Genomic DNA, 20,008 nt, shown 5'->3' on the forward strand with positions numbered 1-20,008 from the left:
TTGCCTCCCCCCATCCTTCACACGTTTCTTCTCTGGGGAAGGAGCCCCACCCACCACACCCAGCCCCACAGAGCCTCCCTTGACACAATGAACACAGTTCCCCCCCCCCACACCCCAATCACTCAACAGAATCCCCTTGTGCAATCTCTTATCCAATTTCTCTTTTAACATTGCAAATGATAATCACGCAGAAACGGAACCAAGGAGATACAAGCCAACATTAGTGGAAGTCACCAGATCCAGAAAAGCCTAAGAAAACTCGTGGATGTGAAATGGGCGTTGGTCCTTGAAAGTTCATCTTGTGACATCCAAGCTCTCCCTCTGTAATATTCTTAATCAGGCCCAATCTATTTCTGTCCACTGACTCGTCTATAAAGAGAGATCAGCTTTATTTGTAACATACAGTGAAATGTGTTGTTGGCTTCAACGACCAACACGGGCTGCAGAGGGGCTGGGGACTGCCTGCAAGTGTTGCCCCACTTCCAGCTCCAACACAGCACGCGCACAACTCACTAACCCTGACCCGTACCTCTTTGGGATATAGGAGGAAACCCTCACGATCACAGGGAGCATGTACAACAGGCAATGGCGGGGTTTGAACCACGATTGCTGGTGCTATAAAGCGTTATGCTAGCCACTAGGCCACCGCGTCTAGTCGTTTTCTTTCTTAACTTTCATCACCTTCTATCACTGATTTGGACTTGACATCCTGTGGGCTGGACTCACCTGATCTAACGAGGATGATCCCCTGTTCAACCGCTGCCAGATAGTTGACTAGAGTGGGAGAGGGAGGGAGGCGAGGCCTTCAAGATCAAACAGGATTTCTACTCCTGATCTCCACTGGGGTCAGAGTTATCAGACCCTGGATGAGTGCAAGTGAGTAAGCTGGCATCCCCAGAGGTAAGCAGTACCAGACATGGGTGGAGTGGCCCCCAACACACTCCCTTCCCACCAGAGAGACCAGGACCATCACCTCTGGACCACAGACTGAACTGTGGCCCCAACATGGAGTGGTACCTCCCAGAGAAGGGACTGAAATAACTGCAGAATTCCAGGGAAGTTTAAAAAAGTGAAAGAAAACATCAGCAGGACACAAAATGCATCCCTCCCCATCAACAATAATATTATCAACAGAAATGCGTGAGTAATTAAACCAAGGCATACCTGCCGCGATGGCCCCAACTAACGGCTGGAGCACGAGGGCCAACGGGTAGTTCCAAGCTCCAATGATGAGAACCACACCCAGAGGCTCTCGGTGGATGTAAACACTGTCCATCAGTGTCAACACGTTCTTCGTCACGTGCTCTGGTGCCGTCCACACAGGAAGCTTGTCTATAGCCAACTTGATCTCACCCAGAAGCCCCAATATTTCATAAACTTCCACCGCAAACTCGTTCTGGCAATTCACAAAATAAGGAAGTCATTTACCAGTGCACCTTTCACTCAAAGTCAGGCTGGCCATATCGTAGGCCTCACCCAGCCAATCTGTCCATTAGAGTAATCCCCTCACTTCCTCTGAAGCTAAACTTGGTCACACCAGCTCTAATGCAGATGTGGACTACAAGACATCGGAGCAGCAGTAGGCCTCTGGCCCATTGAGTCTACACCACCAATCAATCATGGCTCATTTATTTTCACATTCAACCCCATTTTCCTGCCTTCTCCCTGTAACCTTTAACACCTCCACTTTACATAAACCCAGTGACCTGGTCTCCATAGCTGTCTGTGGCAATGAATTCTACAGATTCACCACCCTCTGGCTAAAGAAATTCTTCATCTCTATTCTAAAGGGATGTCCTTGTATTCTGAGGCTGTGCCCTCTGATCCTAGACTCCCCCTCAATAAGAAATATCATCGCCACATGTTGCTCAGACTTGTATCAACCAACAGTGGGTGTAGACCATTCAGGCCCTGAAGCCTGACCTGCCACGTAATAAATTACTGATATGACTAACTTCAATTTCATATACTTGTCTGTTGTTTCATCTCTGAAATAAATGACCCTCAAAGAGTGACAGCTCGATTCCTCACAAGAGAAACCATCCCTTTCATATCTACACTGTCAGAGAGTCAATCAACACAAAAACAGGTGCTTCGGCCCAACCAAGCTAGTCCCATTTCCCTACATTTGACCCATATCCCACCAAACCTTTCCTATGCATGTACTTGTCCAAATGTCCTTTCAATGTTAATGTACCTGCCTAACCATGTCCTCTGGCAGCTCAGTCCATATATTGTCCATCCCTCAAGTGGAAAAGTCTCCTCTCTCACCTTAAACCTATGATCTCACCAATACACTAAGCACTAAAGCATAACCCATCTGCTGGTTCCTGCATTCAATTTCCATGTCAACCCTGTTTCTTGCTGTACCTGTATACCAACCATTCACAAATCAAGCACTAGGACTTCCAGATCCCTCTACTGTATATTCAAGAGCTTTGCGATCATTCATTGCTTAGATAATATTCTTTTAACTATTTCCAATCAAAGTGACCAGTTTTATGGTTTCCCACATTATACTTAATTTACCATATTTGGCTTTTAAATTAACAACTCTATACCCCTTTGTAGCCTCCTTATGTGATCCTCACACATAAAGATTCAAATTAAAGATTAGCTTTATCATATGTACATGGAAACATACAGTGAAGAGTGTCATGTGCATCAAATCAAATCAGTGAGGACTGTTCAATCACAAACAAGAGAAAATCATCAGATGCTGCAAGTCCAAGCAACACACACAAAATGCTGGAAGAACTCAGCAGGCCAAGCAGCGTCTATGGAGGTGAATAAGCATCGACTGTTTACTCTTTTGCCTGGATGCTGCCTGACCTGCTGAGTTCCTCCAGCATTTTGTATGTGTTGCAGTGAGGATTGTGCTCAGTTGCCTGCAAATGTCACTGTGCTTCCAGCGCCAGCAAAGCATGTCCAAAACCATACGCTTACAGTGAAATGCGTGGTTTTACATGAACAACGCATGACCTCAGTGGGCTGGGAGGTCTGGACCATATACATGCATATTCTGCGATGTTGTATTTTAATGATATTCTATATGGGTTTGTTGATGTGTACGTGAGGGGGCTGGGCTGCGGTGGCGTGGGGGGAGGGGGTTCGCATGTTGGGACTCTTATTCCATGAATGTGTTCTTGTGTGTGACTGTCACCAGTGTGTTTTAGCACCTTGGCCCCATAGTAATGCTGTTTCGTTTGGCCATATTCATGTATGGTTAAATGACAATTAAATTTGAATTGAATTGAAATGTACTGGGGACAATCCACAAGTGTTGCCATATTTCCAGCGCAAGTAGAGCAGAGCCTTTATTAATCCATTTGGAATGTGGGAGGAAACAGAAGCACCCGGAGAAACCCATACTGTGATGGGGAGAATGTACAAATTCCTTACAGGCAGATGTGGGAATTGAAACCCATTCTTACAACGGACACTGTACAGTGATACACCAACCACTACACTTTCAGGAAAACCCCCTCCCCAGCTTACTTTCCCCATAAAATTTTAACTTCCCACCTCACTTTCAAGAACTCTAATTCATGTTCACAATATTTATTGTTTATTTATTTATTTCTATTGTTTTGTTCTTTGTGTATTTGCCCAATTTATTTTCTTTTGTCTATCTGTTTGCCGTGGGCAGTTTTTCTTGATTCTATTGTGTTTCTTCGTGTTTACTCTGAATGCCTGCAAGAAAATTAATCTCAGGGTGGTATACACTGACATATCACTTTGGTAGTAAATTTAGTTTGAACTTTAATTTTGTGACTTTTTTACTTAAGTGACTGTAATAACCTCGAACCTTACGACACATCTTGTCAGCCAGAGGCCTGCTCATACATGCACACTGCTCTCAACATCAAAGGCTGGCCAGCTAATTTGCAAATCAGTGCTATGTGTTCCCACCTACATCCTGAACTTTCATTTTCCCCTCTGTTATCTTTGATGCAGCACCTTCTGGAAATCTGGGAGGTCAGTTTGGTGTTCAGTGTGCTCTTCATAAGGAATAGGGATAGCTTTTTGGTTAGTCAGGGCGTAAACAATTACGGGGAGAAGGCAGGAGTATGGGTTGAGAGGAAAATGGATCAGCCATGATCAAATGGTGGAGACAACTCGATGGGCCAAATGGCAGTTCTGTCTCCATGTCTCACACACTAGATATGTTACAAAAGCAACTGACAATCACAGAGTTAGCTCCCTTATGGCATTGATAGGAAGAGTGTGTAGAGGCAGCAACCACTCTGGCATGAACAGACCGGAGAGCGGGGAGCCGTTAGGTGGATCAGCCTATTCGGAACTACTGAAGGACACAGGGGAGGAGGGGCTTTGAGACTCCGATCACGCATCAAGAACGTTGTTTCCAACCTTGTGCAAGTCCTTGTAGAGCGCCTCCGAGATTTGATCCTTCTTTTCGGTCAGCATCGTCTCCAGAGCTTTCAGCTGCTGAATGCGGAATTCCAGCGGCCGGGTTTTGCCCTGGTTAAACGCAGCTCGGGCACCAGCTATCACGGGCTTAATCCGATCCATGATGGGCCAAGCTCACGCAGAGCAACAGCAAGGTGTCTCCTCGAAGGTACCACGGACACAGAGCAGGGCCTAGATAAAATCTGGACAGACGACAGGTTGTGTGTTAGATTCTGTTGCAAAATTGCGTAAATGATTCAGGAAGTGACAAAATTATAGAGTCGCAATAACACAGGCAGCACAGAAACAGACCCTTTGGCCCATCTGGTCCACGCTAGCCTCAGCATTCTCCCTGCTAGTCCCAGTTGCCCAAGTCCAGCCCGTAACTCTCCAAGACCCTCCGTTCCCTGTACCTATACAACTGCCTCTTTAATAGTGCAGTTACACCCACGAGGACCTTTCATCTGGCAGCTCACTACCCTGTGCGTCAAGAGGTTACCTCTCAGGTCACCTTTAAACCTCTCCCCTCTTACTGTGCCCTCTCATTTTGTACTCCACAATCCTGCAGAAAAAGACTACGACCATCCACCTCATGATTTTAAACATCTGTGAGGTCGCCTCTCATTCTCCTACATTCAAAGGAATTAAGATCCAGCACGGCCAACCTCTCCCTCTAGTCCAGGGATCATCCTTAGAAATCATAAAACTTGAGAAGGTCCGCAGATGCTGAAAATCCAGAGCAAAGCACACAAGATGCTGGAGGAACTCGGCAGGTCAGGCAGCATCTATGGAAATGAATCAACAGTCGACGTTTCAGGCCGAGACCCTTCATCAGGTCTGGAAAGGAGGGGAGGAAGACGCCAGAAGGTGTGGGGAGGGGAAGGAGGATAGCTGGAAGGTGATAGGTGAAGTCTGGTAGGTAGGAACAGTAAAGGGTTGGAGAAGAAGGAATCTGATAGGAGAGGAGAGTGGACCATAGGAGGAAGGGAAGGAGGAGGGGACCCTGAGGGAGAGGAGGCAAGAGACGGAGTGGGGAATAGAAGAAGAGGGAAGGGGAAAGGATTTTTTTTTAAACCGCAGGGAGAAATTGATATTCATGCTAACAGGTTGGAGGCTACCCAGACAGAATACAAGGTGTTGCTCCTCCACCCTGAGGGTAGCTTCATCTTGGAACAAGTAGAGGCCATGGATGGACATCTCAGAACAGGAACTAAAATGTTTGGCCACCAAAAAGTTCTGCTTTTGGTGGATCATTGTTGGAAGTCTCTTCTACACCCTCTCCAGCTTGACAATGTCTTTCCTATTCAAGGTGAATTGGACTACACGATACTCCAAGCGTGGCCTCGGCAACAACAGACACTACTGCAACATAGTGTTTCTACTCTTAAACCCACTGGTTCCTTAAGGTGTCATAGCCAGGGAAGTTAGTGGGGAAAAGCTCCCACTACTTATTAAATGCTCCCAACTGTGTGCACCTCAGATAGGCTCTGGCAACCAAGTCCAGAACCTGCCCTTCACGTGCAGCTTAGCGACAAACCCCTGCAGAACCATTTCTACTGACAGGAGAAGGGGCAAAAGCAGGTTACTGGCACCTTAAAGCCAGTCATTTCAAGCAGATGGGGCTCGTAGGCCATGGTTGGCAGTTCATCTTGGAGAAGAAAAACTCTTAGCTTAAACCTTCACTGCCTTGCGGCTATACCCAATCACGGGGAAGGCTTCAGGAGTAAACCCCGAGGGCAAAATCCAGAGCTGGAATCCCTACGTTGAGTTCAACGCTGACCAGCAACTCCTGTGTCGCTGCTGGTGCCAAACTGTATCGGTCTCTGCCGTTCCTTTGGGCTCATCAGATGCGTGGAGAGGGAAGCTTGCTACATGGGCAACAGCTTGCTCTCCATATCGTACTGCCTAAGCTTGCATCTTACACACTGGGACACAACATCCATGGCCAACCCTGACCAATTGAAGCCTCGCCTCACCTTACTAAACCTATTGCCCTAAATGATGAAGAAAGGCTGAACCCCCTCCCCTGCCTATTTGTGCGGCTGTTCTCAGCAAACTGTGCCTCGACTCCCAGGTCTCTCCGTTCCATGATACATCAGTGCCAAGCCATTCCCTGTAGTAGAAGTCTTACTCTGGTTTGAATGTCCAGCTTCCGTCACCTCACACTCAACCAGGCTGAACTCTGTACGTCATTCCTCAGCCCATTTCCCTAACTGATCAAGTTCTCTTTGCAACTCATTGTAACCTGTCTCATTTTCAATAAGACCCCTAATCAGTGTCATCAGCAAACGTGCATATCAGAAACATAATAAGGTTTGATATCACCGGTATATGTCGTGAAATTTGTTAACTTTACAGCAGCAGTACATGATACATAGAGAAAAAAAAAGGGGGGGTGTAAGCCACACGCTAACTTGAGGCATGAGAGCTAACCGACCACTAGTAGAGCAGGCATTTTCAAAAAAGGGTGAGGACCTGCAACAGAGAAGAGCCACAGCCCTGCAGGCGGCGAGCACGCAGCGCCACAACACGTCTGAAACTCGGCAGTCTCGTGAAACCTTACCAACCGGACAGACAGTATTGGGGATGCATAAATTAGCAACCAGGGTGCCCAACAGAACAAGTCAGCTGGTAAGTCAGCTGCACTCAATTTTCTCTACAGATCTACGGAAATCAGGTTGCACAATGACACAGTGCTGGCTGGAACCAAACAGTGAAATAGAGCCAATCAGTGAACCTGCCGACCAAAGGATTCCTTGAGGTGTTCAAAGCGTCCTTGGCCTCATACGTGCGGTCAAGAACCATCTTTGGGAATTATGAGACCTTACGTGATTGGTCAACCACACTAACTAAAGGCAGCTTGCCAAACACCAGTTCAATCCCAGCTAACATTCAGATTCCAGTCGGAACCCTTGTCGACGTGATTTTCACTGTTGTGATCATCTTCATCGTCGCCTCACCGTTCCACTGCATGCCACTACCGTCGCTGTTGTCAAGATCTGACGGGCATTCCCAGTTTGTGTTCATTTTTAATTTAGCCTCATTAACGCTGGATAAATACGTTCAATGCAATCTCTATGAGTCTGAAGGCAGTGAAGCCTTGAATTCCAATCCTTCAAAGAAACAAACTACAGAAAATGCGTCAATACGATGTTACATACTGGAGTATGGTTTTATTCCATTCCTGTCACATCAGTCTTATTAGTAATATTGTACTGTCTAATGAAGCCATGAAATCAACAAGATTGCAGGAACACCTCCGTAAAAGACACCCTGAAAAGGCGACTTATGGTATTACTCAGTTCCAGAGGATGAAAGAGGCATTTGAAAAGTATTGCACACCAAAGTCATTTGCCAAGAAAGCTAAAAATAGCCTTGATAGCCCTATTGTTACTTCTTATAACATTTCCAAAATGATAGCAAAGTGTGGAAAATCTCACACAATTGGTGAAAGATCAAGCATGTCTGCTGTATCAGAAGTGCTCACCACTGTTCTCAAAATGGATACCAGTATGTTAAAATCAATTCCTCGGAGTTATAACTCTGGAGCTCCTCATATTGATGAAATGACTGAAGACATTGATTATCAACAATACACAGAGCTACAAACAACAGGATCTAGGATATGACTGGATGAGTCAACTGTGTGAGACAACGAGGCATTGTTAATGGCATATGTATGGTTTATCAAAAATGGAAAAGTTTATGAAGAGATTCTCTTGTAAAAAGTTAAAAACTATCAACGTAGATTCAATCTACAGCAAGCTCAAAAAGTATATTGAGGATTCAAGTATTCTGATTAGGAACATAACTTCTTTTGCAACAGATGGAGCACCATTTATGACATGTTACCATGCTGGTTTAGAGGCATTTATGAAAAAAGAAATTCCAAGTCTGTTTGAGTCCATTGTGTAATCGTCAACATCTTGCAGCCAAAGACTCAGCCAGTGACTTTTTTCAAGCATGACTCTTGTAATATCCACTATCAACAAAATTAAATTTCATCTCTCAAATAGCAGAATATTTCACCAATTATGCCGAGGAAGAGTTTGAATTTGTCACACAGAAGTGCAAGGAGGAGTTTGTCACACTGAACCTTCATTGGCTGTCAAAAGGCTGCTGTTTAAAACATTTCTTTGACCTTTCAGATACTGTGGTTGAACTTTTGCTCAAAGTCAACAAGAGCTTGGGAAACAAAACTGAACTTCTACGTGGAGATGTGGCATAACTAGCCGATCTGTATGGCAAAGTGAACACTCTAAATATGAAACTGCAGGGTGGGAATTTCAATTTAATCCAGGCAAAAAGTGCAGAGTCCACTTTCAGTCGGAAAATTAGAAACATATAAGGAAATCATTGTGTGAAGAATGTTCTCATAGTTTCCATGGAAAGTATGGCACTTTCTTCCACAGATGATTACCTCGCCTGCTGTCTCACGGCTGGCTCTGTCTACATTCTCGCCACCCCCTACTCCTGGCACTCCTCCTCTGCCACCTGTCCCACACCCCTCCCGTGGCGCTCCACCCTCACCATCCTTTGCTCCCACCAGGTTTACAGACTCGCTCTCCACTCCACATTCACAAATACAGTACTGTGCAAATGTCTCAGGCACCCTCGCTATATATACCTGTTTAAAACTTCTGCACAGTACTTGGGTGAACTACATATACCTGTCTGGACACGCCCCCTGCTGACTGCTCCTGTGGCTCCTCCCACAGACCCCTGTATAAAGGCGATCAAGGCCTGAGCCCGGCCTCTCAGTCTCCAGGATCCGACATTGGTGGTCACTCACTGCTTGTTCCTTCTTCCAGTCAATAAAAACTGATATCTTGCCTTACGTCTCAGAGTGAGTTATTGATGGTGCATCAATTTTATTGACTCGAAGTTTTAAAACATGGAAACCGTTTTACGTCTGGAAAGATTGGATTTGGACCCCCAAGACCCTGAAGCAGCTCTTACTTTTGAACTCTGGCTTGCATGCTTCCAATCATACTTGGAGGAGGTTCGTGCAACTGAACCCACCGTTATGCACAGAGTTCTCCCAATGGGTCCCCCATTACGCAGACAAGGCCCGCTCCCGGTCAGGTCTACCACTTTTCCCCTCTCTGCTGAGGCCTGCGCGGCCTTCAGCTGCATTAAAGGGGACATTGCCAAAGCAACGATGCATGCGATGGACGAGACCATTCCCTTCCAAGTACAGAGTGATGCCTCCGATTTCGCTCTGGCTGCTACCCTCAATCAGGAAGGCAGGCCAGTAGCATTCTTTTCTCGTACCCTTCAAGGCTCTGAAATTCGGCACTCCGCGGTGGAGAAAGAAGCCCAGGCCATAGTGGAGGCTATTAGGCACTGGAGGCACTATCTTGCTGGCAAAAGGTTCACCTTGCTGACCGACCAGCGCTCGGTTGCGTTCATGTTCAGCAACCAACAGCGGGGCAAAATCAAAAATGATAAAATTTTGCGGTGGAGAATAGAACTCTCCACCTACAACTATGATATTCTGTACCTGCCTGGCAGACTCAATGAGCCCCCTGATGCCCTATCCCGGGGAACGTGTGCTAGCGCACAGCTCGACCAGCTATACGCCCTTCATGCAGATCTTTGCCATCTGGGGGTCACCCGATTTTACCATTTCGTGAAAGCCCGGAACCTGCCGTACTCCCTTGAGGACATCAGGACGATGACCAGGGACTGCCAAATCTGCGCTTCCCTCCACCGACCGCAATGTCTACTTTCTCAACATTATCGACGAGTACTCGCGGTTCGCCTTTGCCGTTCCCTGCCCCGACACCACTACCACGTCCATCATAAAAGCCCTGCGCCAGATCTTCACTCTGTTCGGATATCCCTGCTATATCCACAGTGATAGAGGGTCCTCCTTTATGAGTGACGAGCTGCGCCAGTACCTGCTAGCTAGGGGCATTGCTACTAGTCGGACCACGAGTTATAATCCCCGGGGAAATAGACAGGTGGAGAGGGAGAATGTCATAGTGTGGAAGGCCACACTTTTAGCCCTCAAGTCAAAAGGGTTGCCGGTCTCTCGATGGCAGGAGGTCCTCCCTGAGGCACTCCACTCTATCCGCTCCCTGTTATGTACGTCCACCAATGCCACCCCTCACGAACGCCTATTCTCTTTTCCCAGGAAGTCTGTCACTGGGACCACCCTACCAGTTTGGTTGACGTCCCCAGGGCCAGTGCTGCTCCGGAGACATGTGAGGAGTACTAAATACTCCCCGCTGGTCGAGAGGGTTCACCTTCTACATGCGAACCCCCAGTATGCCTACGTGGTCTTACCTGATGGGCGGGAGGACACAGTCTCCGTCCACGACCTGGCGCCCGCAGGTGCAGCCGACCACGACCCTGAACACTCTCCGGTAACTATGAACCCTGTACCCGAGGTGACACCTCGCACACCAGGCCCTACACAGACTCCTCACGACACTCATATACCGGGCGTTTCGTACGCGTATATACCAGGCGCCTCGCACATGCGTGAGGGATCACTGACGACTAGTGGGCTGACACCTCCAGTTAGGCCGGAACCAGCACAACCTCCGTCTCCGGTGCAATCACCACCGGCCCCTGTGCAATCACCACCACCGGCTCCTGTGCAATCACCACCACCGGCCCCTGTGCAATCACCACCACCGACATCTGTGCAATCACCACCACCGGCTCCTGTGCAATCACCACCACCGGCATCTGTGCAATCACCACCACCGGCATCTGTGTAATCACCACCACCGGCACCTGTGCAATCACCACCACCGGCTCCTGTGCAATCACCACCACCGGCACCTGTGCAATCACCACCACCGGCACCTGTGCAATCACCACCACCGGCACCTGTGCAATCACCACCACCGGCATCTGTGCAATCACCACCACCGGCCCCTGTGCAATCACCACCACCGGCATCTGTGCAATCACCACCACCGGCTCCTGTGCAATCACCACCACCGGCTCCTGTGCAATCACCACCACCGGCCCCTGTGCAATCACCACCACCGGCCCCTGTGCAATCACCACCACTGGCTCCTGTGCAATCACCACCACCGTCTCCTGTGCAATCACCACCGCCGGCTCCTGTGCAATCACCACCACCGGCACCTGTGCAATCACCACCACCGGCCCCTGTGCAATCACCACCACTGGCTCCTGTGCAATCACCACCACCGTCTCCTGTGCAATCACCACCGCCGGCTCCTGTGCAATCACCACCACCGGCTCCTGTGCAATCACCACCACTGGCACCTGTGCAATCACCACCACCGGCATCTGTGCAATCACCACCACTGGCATCTGTGCAATCACCACCACCGTCTCCTGTGCAATCACCACCGCCGGCTCCTGTGCAATCACCACCACCGGCATCTGTGCAATCATCACCACCGGCATCTGTGCAATCACCACCACTGGCATCTGTGCAATCACCACCACCGGCCCCTGTGCAATCACCACCACCGGCACCTGTGCAATCATCACCACCGGCATCTGTGCAATCACCACCACTGGCATCTGTGCAATCACCACCACCGTCTCCTGTGCAATCACCACCGCCGGCTCCTGTGCAATCACCACCACCGGCCCCTGTGCAATCACCACCACCGGCACCTGTGCAATCATCACCACCGGCATCTGTGCAATCACCACCACTGGCATCTGTGCAATCACCACCACCGTCTCCTGTGCAATCACCACCGCCGGCTCCTGTGCAATCACCACCACCGGCATCTGTGCAATCACCACCACTGGCATCTGTGCAATCACCACCACCGGCATCTGTGCAATCACCACCACTGGCATCTGTGCAATCACCACCACCGGCATCTGTGCAATCACCACCACCGGCTCCTGTGCAATCACCACCACCGGCACCTGTGCAATCACCACCACCGGCCCCTGTGCAATCACCACCACCGGCACCTGTGCAATCACCACCACCGTCTCCTGTGCAATCACCACCACCGTCATCTGTGCAATCAACAGCACCGTCATCTGTGCAATCACCACCACCGGCTCCTGTGCAATCACCACCACCGGCCCCTGTGCAATCACCGCCACCGGCATCTGTGCAATCACCACCACCGTCTCCTGTGCAATCACCGCCACCGGCATCTGTGCAATCACCACCACCGGCACCTGTGCAATCACCACCTCCGGCTCCTGTGCAATCACCACCACCGGCACCTGTGCAATCACCACCACCGGCATCTGTGTAATCACCACCACCGGCATCTGTGTAATCACCACCGCCGGCACCTGTGCAATCACCACCACCGTCTCCTGTGCAATCACCACCACCGGCTCCTGTGCAATCACCACCACCGGCCCCTGTGCAATCACCGCCACCGGCTCCTGTGCAATCACCACCACCGGCACCTGTGCAATCACCGCCACCGGCCCCTGTGCAATCACCGCCACCGGCTCCTGTGCAATCACCACCACCGGCCCCTGTGCAATCACCGCCACCGGCTCCTGTGCAATCACCACCACCGGCCCCTGTGCAATCACCACCACCGGCCCCTGTGCAATCACCGCCACCGGCTCCTGTGCAATCACCACCACCGGCACCTGTGCAATCACCGCCACCGGCCCCTGTGCAATCACCGCCACCGGCACCTGTGCAATCACCACCACCGGCCCCTGTGCAATCACCGCCACCGGCTCCTGTGCAATCACCACCACCGGCATCTGTGTAATCACCACCACCGGCATCTGTGCAATCACCACCACCGGCCCCTGTGCCATCACCAACACCGTCTCCTGTGCAATCACCACCACCGGCCCCTCTGCAATCACCACCACCGGCATCTGTGCAATCACCGCCACCGGCATCTGTGCTGGCTCCTGTGCAATCACCACCACCGGCTCCTGTGCAATCACCACCACCGGCCCCTGTGCAATCACCACCACCGGCTCCTGTGCAATCACCACCACCGTCTCCTGTGCAATCACCACCACCGGCTCCTGTGCAATCACCACCACCGGCTCCTGTGCAATCACCACCACCGGCATCTGTGCAATCACCACCACCGGCACCTGTGCAATCACCACCACCGGCTCCTGTACAATCACCACCACCAGCATCTGTGCAGTCACCACCACCAGCATCTGTGCAATCACCACCACCGTCTCCTGTGCAATCACCACCACCGGCTCCTGTGCAATCACCACCACCGGCCCCTGTGCAATCACCACCACCGGCTCCTGTGCAATCACCACCACCGGCCCCTGTGCAATCACCACCACCGGCATCTGTGCAATCACCACCACCGGCCCCTGTGCAATCACCACCACCGGCACCTGTGCAATCACCACCACCGGCACCTGTGCAATCACCACCACCGGCCCCTGTGCAATCACCACCACCGGCACCTGTGCAATCACCACCACCGGCCCCTGTGCAATCACCACCACCGGCATCTGTGCAATCACCACCACCGGCTCCTGTGCAATCACCACCACCGGCTCGTGTGCAATCACCACCACCGGCTCCTGTGCAATCACCACCACCGGCATCTGTGCAATCACCACCACCGGCATCTGTGCAATCACCACCACCGGCTCCTGTGCAATCACCACCACCGGCTCGTGTGCAATCACCACCACCGGCACCTGTGCGATCACCACCACCGGCACCTGTGCGATCACCACCACCGGCATCTGTGCAATCACAGCCGGTGCTACGTAGATCGCAGTGACAGATTTGACCACCTGATAGACTTAACCTGTAAGAAACTTCGCCACATGGGGACTCTTTTAAAACAAAGGGGGGGTGAGTGTGGTGAACTACATATACCTGTCTGGACACGCCCCCCCCCCCCCCCCCGCTGACTGCTCCTGTGGCTCCTCCCACTGACCCCGGTATAAAGGCGATTGAGGCCTGAGCCCGGCCTCTCAGTCTCCAGGATGTAGTATGCTGGTCACTCACTGCTTGTTCCTTCTTCCAGTCAATAAAAGCCGATATCTCGCCTTCACTTCTCAGAGTGAGTTATTGATGGTGCATCAGTACTCTACAGCTAAATGCGAGAAAATTCCTTAGGGAACAAGGTGAAAGACAGAGTACACACCGTACATCAGTACAGCGCGCAATAATACTAACGGATAAAGAAGAGTATTCCACAGATGGATGACTGGCTAATGCTCATTGACAACAGGAACCGGCATCACCTCGTGACAGGTGCGTTGCCTCAAAAGCAGCACGCATCTAACAATATCCAAGGAGTTAACTGGTGCTAATAAACCAACTCGTCCAGGGAAGTACAGGCTCTGCATCTGGCACGGTGCGAGTTAGTGGAGGCTCTGCCTCATGCCTCCACAGATCCAGGTACAATCCTGATCTCGGGGGCAGCACACGTGGGATTTTTTCACATTCTCCGTGCGGGTGCCACAGCTTCCTCCCACATCCCACAGACATGCAGACTGGTGGGTTAATAGGCTGGCATAAGTTACCCTCGGTGTGTACGAGTGGTAAAATCTATGGGCGGTTGTTATATTAGGACGTGTAATGAAAGCCCAGACCATAAGATATAGGAGCAGAATTAGGCCATTTGGCCCATCGAGTCTGCTCTGCCATTTCATCATGGCTGATCCAATTTTCCTCTTAGCCTTCTCCCCGTATCCATGCCCTGACCAATCAAGAATCTATCAACCTCTGCCTTAAATATACATGAAGACTTGGCTTCCACAGATTCACCACCATCTGGCTAAAGAAATTCCTCATCGCCATTCTAAAAGGACAGCCACCTATTCTGAGGCTGTGTCCACTGGTCTTAGACTCTCCACTATAGGAAATATCCTCTCCACATCCACTCTATCGAGGCCTTTTACCATTCAATAGGTTTCAATGAGGTCACCCTTCATTCACTCTTCTGAATTCCAGCAAATCCAGGCCCAGAGCCATCAGACACTCTTCACATAACAAGCTACTCAATCCTGGAATCATTTTTGTGAGCCTCCTTTGAACCCTCTCCAGTTTCAGCACGTCCTTTCTAAGATAAGGGGCCCAAACCTGCTCACAATACTCCCAGTGAGGCCTCACCAGTGCTTTATAAAGTCTCAACATCACATCCTTGCTTTTACTGTATATTCTAGTCTTCCTGAAATGCATGCTAACATTGCATTTTTACAATTTGTTACATACCCTGTAACTGGGTGTCTAACCAGCAGAGAGAGAAGAATTTTTTGGAGTCTGGTGGTACTATACTAAAGGTGTTTATTAATAAAAAAATAAGCAAAACCATATCAATAATGAAAATATACGTATAAAACAAGTTAGCAGTAATAAACCTAAAAGTGTAGGAATAATAATAATCAATAATAAACAAGCTGTATCGATGTCTAGGGGTAAATAAATTGTCACAAAAAAGTATAAAGTTCAGGTCAGTTCATGAGTGCTGATGTCGTTATGGGAGAGGGGGAGAGGGGGAGAGAGAGATAACAGCTACAGTCAGGCAAATCTTTCTTTGCTTCCTTAATCCGTCGTTATCGGTGTGGTCATTCAGTTATGACCTCTCCGTCCTTCTGCTAGACTGTTCTTCTGTGGTGGACTCATCACTGGCATGAGTGGACACACACACAAGTCCCCACCGGCCCTGCTTTTACACGGATAGCCTTAATGACTGACCTCCTGGTTCGGTCTTCAAAGCCCCCATCTTTCTGTGGGTTCCAACACTCAATCAGTGTCCACTGGCATGTCTGGAGGGTGTCTCTCCAGACCTGTCTTTTATCCCTACCAACGGGGACTCAGCTATCCATCACTCCTGAATGACCGCATCCATCAAATCAGGCCACTCCTTCAGTCCACTGAGGAATGTTTATGAGCAAACTATTGTCCTTGCAGCGAAACAGTAAATAATTCAAAAAGTAGTCACAATACGGTCAATCAGCAATTTCCCCCTCTCTCTTATCTGTCGCCGATGTTCTTGCTTGTTTTACCGTCTCTCTTTCTCCTGGTCAGCATAGCAACAGTAATAGTTTGTGTTTCTCGGGGGGATGGTTAACTCTGTACCCTTCCTCACAACCTCAAGCTGCAAATTAACCTGTAGGGAACCCTGCACGAGGACTCCCAAGTCCCTTTGCGTCTCCATTTTTTTTGTATTTTGGCTCCATTTAGAAATAGTCAACCCTTTCATTTCTTCTACCAGAGTGCATGGCCTTACACTTCCCAACCAGTACAGGCTTGGTGGGCCGAAGGGCCTGTTTCTTGTAATTTTTTTTATTGAAGTTCATCAAACAAACATTTCCATAAGATGTATTTCAGACATTGTATATATATATCATATAATCATATATATCACAAATCTCCACGAAGTATTTATCTGGGGTATACACTTATAGAAAAGAGTGGAAAGGAAAAAAACAAGCAAAAGAACTGTCTCTCTCCAGACAAGATGTTGGTGAGGGCTAACCAGTATTATATGCAATTTCTGTTCACCTACCTCCAGGAAAGATATTAATAAAATTGAAAGAGTGCAGAGAAGATTTACAAGGCTGTTTCTGAGACTTGAGAACCTGACTTATAGGGAAAGTTTGAATAGATTAGGACTTAGAATAGATTAGGACTTTATACACTGGATCATGGGAAAATGAGTGGAGATTTGTTGGAATTATACAAGATTATGAGGGGTACAGATAGGGTAAATGCAAGCAAGCTTTTTCCACTGAGTTGGGTGAGACTTGGTTAAGGGTGAAGTGTGAAATTTGTAATTTAATTTTATTCAGAGCGACGGTGAGAAACAGGTTGTTTCTCATTGTTGAGCTTGGACGGGAGGGGTATGGAGGGCTATGGTCCACGTACAGGTCAGTGGCACTGGGCAGAGTAGTGGATCACCATGGACTAGATGGGCCAAAGGGCCTGTTTCTGTGCAGTGGTGCTCCATGATTATGACCCTCCCTCCCTACTCTTTCGTATTTGGATGCCCCTGTCTTGTGGCACTTCTCAATGCTGCGGCCATGTCCTCCCTGAGAACACGATGCTTAAGCAAATGTGGAAAAATTTCAAAACAAGTCAAAGAGCAATATATGAAAATTAAAAAGTCTAATCAACCTTGGCTTCAGTTATTGAACAACATACCAAATAAAGAAAATAAAATTAAATATGCTGTAACCGTGATAAATATTTGCCATGACAGCAGAGATAGAGAAACCTTGGTACTGGACTAGAATTATGAACTCTTATCAAGTGCAGCTCAGCAAAGCTTCCACATCGAAGCTTGTGGGGACAAAAGGGCACAATAATATCACATGAAGGTGCTGAGAAAAAGAAATAGATCAAAGGGAAAACCTTTGGCCAGGGAGAGTACACAGACTGGAAAACAGCAGTGAACACTGCAAACCTCACTGATATTCATGAAGAAACATGGAAAATCTTTCCCTCCCCCCCCCCCCAAACAAATACGACAGTGCTCTCCAGGAAATGAGCCAGCTCCTAATCACTTGTCGAGCACCAACTTTGCTCCTCTCTTACCTTCAAAATTCAAAGTGAACTTATTTTCCAACTATGAACAAGTCACCAGATACTACCTTGAAATTTCCTCCAGACATTCTCAGTAAAAGAAACAGAATAGAATTAACTAAAAACTAGAAAGACTGACAAACAACCATGTGAAAAAGAGAAAACAAATGCCAAATACAAAAAAAGATTGATAACATGAGTTGTAAAGTCCTTGCAAGAGAGCACATAAGTTTTGAAATCAGTTCAGTGTTGAGGTGAGTAAAGTTAGCCTCACTGCTTCATATGCCTGATGGTTGAAGAGTATTAACCATTCCTGAACCTGGTGGTGTGGGACCTGAAGCTGATCTTGGTCTATTTCAGCAAGATGGTGACACATTCATTGAACTTTGACTGTCACTCCTGTGCATCTGTTAAATTTGGAACCTAAAATGAAGAGAACTTAATAAAGCTCGGAAAACTATAACCTAATTTCATTAAAATTTGAGGGGAATGAAAGATGAGAGAGAAAAAAATCACAGACACCAAAAAAATGTCTCACCTAACACATCAACACTCTCTACTCCATAATGAATCCAAGTTTGCAAACTTCATCTCAAAGCCATCAAGTAATATTGGTCAACACGCACCAAATGTTGGAGAAATTCAGCAAGTCAGGCAGCATTCAGGGAAAGGAATAAACAATCGAAATCATTCACCAGGGCTGGAAAGGGATCAGGAAGAAGCCGGATTAAGAAAATGGGGGAGGAGAACAAGCTGGCAGGTGATTGATGAAACGGGGTGAGAGAGGAGGGATGAAGCGAGAAGCCAGGAGGTAATAGGTGGAAGAGGTAAAGGCCTACAGGAAATTTCAAAGCACCTTAGTTTTATGAGATCGACATCTCATGTTGTTACTACCTATATGGTACCTATACTCCCTGCATAGCCGCTCTCTCTCTCTCTGCTGATCAACCTCTCTCCCCCTCAAACCACAGCGTTCCTATTCCCCACCCTCAACCAATACCAGCCCTTTCTCCAAATCCAACCCAACATCCACGCACTTACCCCCTCCAATCCTGGGCTCTTGTTCCTCCTGGGAATGACCCAATTCTCCCGCTCCTCTCCATTCATTCCCCACCCCTCCCAATCCAGTTCCGTCCCCTCCCCTCTCCACCACCTTCCTCTCCTCCTCGTCTCGTCCCCTCCCCTCTCCCCATCCCTCCCATCCCCTCTCCCTCATCCCTTCCCTCCCCTCTCCCCATCCCTCCCATCCCCTCTCCCCATCCCTCCCATCCCCTCTCCCTCATCCCTTCCCTCCCCTCTCCCCATCCCTCCCATCCCCTCTCCCTCATCCCTTCCCTCCCCTCTCCCCATCCCTCCCATCCCCTCTCCCTCATCCCTTTCCTCCCCTCTCCCCATCCCTCCCATCCCCTCTCCCTCATCCCTTCCCTCCCCTCTCCCCATCCCTCCCATCCCCTCTTCCTCATCCCTTATCCCTCCCCTCCCATCCCCTCTCCCTCATCCCTCCCCTCCCACTCATCCCTCCCATCCCCTCTCCCTCATCCCTTATCCCTCCCCTCCCATCCCCTCTCCCTCATCCCTCCCCTCCCACTCATCCCTCCCATCCCCTCTCCCTCATCCCTTTCCTCCCCTCTCCCCATCCCTCCCATCCCCTCTCCCTCATCCCTTCCCTCCCCTCTCCCCATCCCTCCCATCCCCTCTTCCTCATCCCTTATCCCTCCCCTCATCCCTCCCCTCCCACTCATCCCTCCCATCCCCTCTCCCTCATCCCTTCCCTCCCCATCCCCTCTTCCTCATTCCTTATCCCTCCCCTCCCATCCCCTCTCCCTCATCCCTCCCCTCTCCCTCTCCCTCATCCTCCCCCCTCTCCCCGCTCCTTACTTCCGCACCGACTGAATGCCGCCGTCAGGGCTGCGTTCCGGCGGCCGGCGAGGGACAAACCAACAGCGACTCAAAACGCGACCGCGATCGCTGGTCTTGCTGTCAACGTGCCTCAACTCGGCGCTTCCCACTCTTCTCCGAGGTCTTCACGCGTGGAAATTAATGCACATTTTACCTGACAACACGTAGCGAGACCTTGATTTTTTTTATACCCGCCTCAACGTTTTTTGTAATAAACCTTCCTTTTCCAAATAAACCATAAGG

General features: G+C 49.2%; 1 protein-coding gene across 3 annotated transcripts in view; it reads right to left on the reverse strand.

The window, feature by feature from the left end:
* The window catches only part of LOC132396108 (aldehyde dehydrogenase, dimeric NADP-preferring-like), a 45,942-nt gene extending 26,145 nt beyond the window's left edge, over positions 1-19,797 (reverse strand). Inside the window, exons 1-3 of one of the 3 annotated variants that reach the window (XM_059973564.1) lie at positions 19,745-19,797; positions 4,372-4,613; positions 1,165-1,396 (exon numbers count right to left, since the gene is read on the reverse strand). In XM_059973564.1, coding sequence (XP_059829547.1) covers positions 1,165-1,396; positions 4,372-4,533 — 394 coding nt within the window. In that variant the 5' untranslated portion in view covers positions 4,534-4,613; positions 19,745-19,797. Of the gene's footprint in view, positions 1-1,164; positions 1,397-4,371; positions 4,614-18,404; positions 18,634-18,907; positions 19,054-19,744 lie in introns of those variants that run through there. The other 2 variants (XM_059973563.1, XM_059973565.1) reach the window with 2 other exon arrangements.
* Between the last annotated feature and the right edge of the window lie 211 nt (positions 19,798-20,008).

Source organism: Hypanus sabinus, chromosome 6, assembly GCF_030144855.1.
Source record: "Hypanus sabinus isolate sHypSab1 chromosome 6, sHypSab1.hap1, whole genome shotgun sequence".
Lineage (NCBI taxonomy): Eukaryota > Metazoa > Chordata > Chondrichthyes > Myliobatiformes > Dasyatidae > Hypanus > Hypanus sabinus.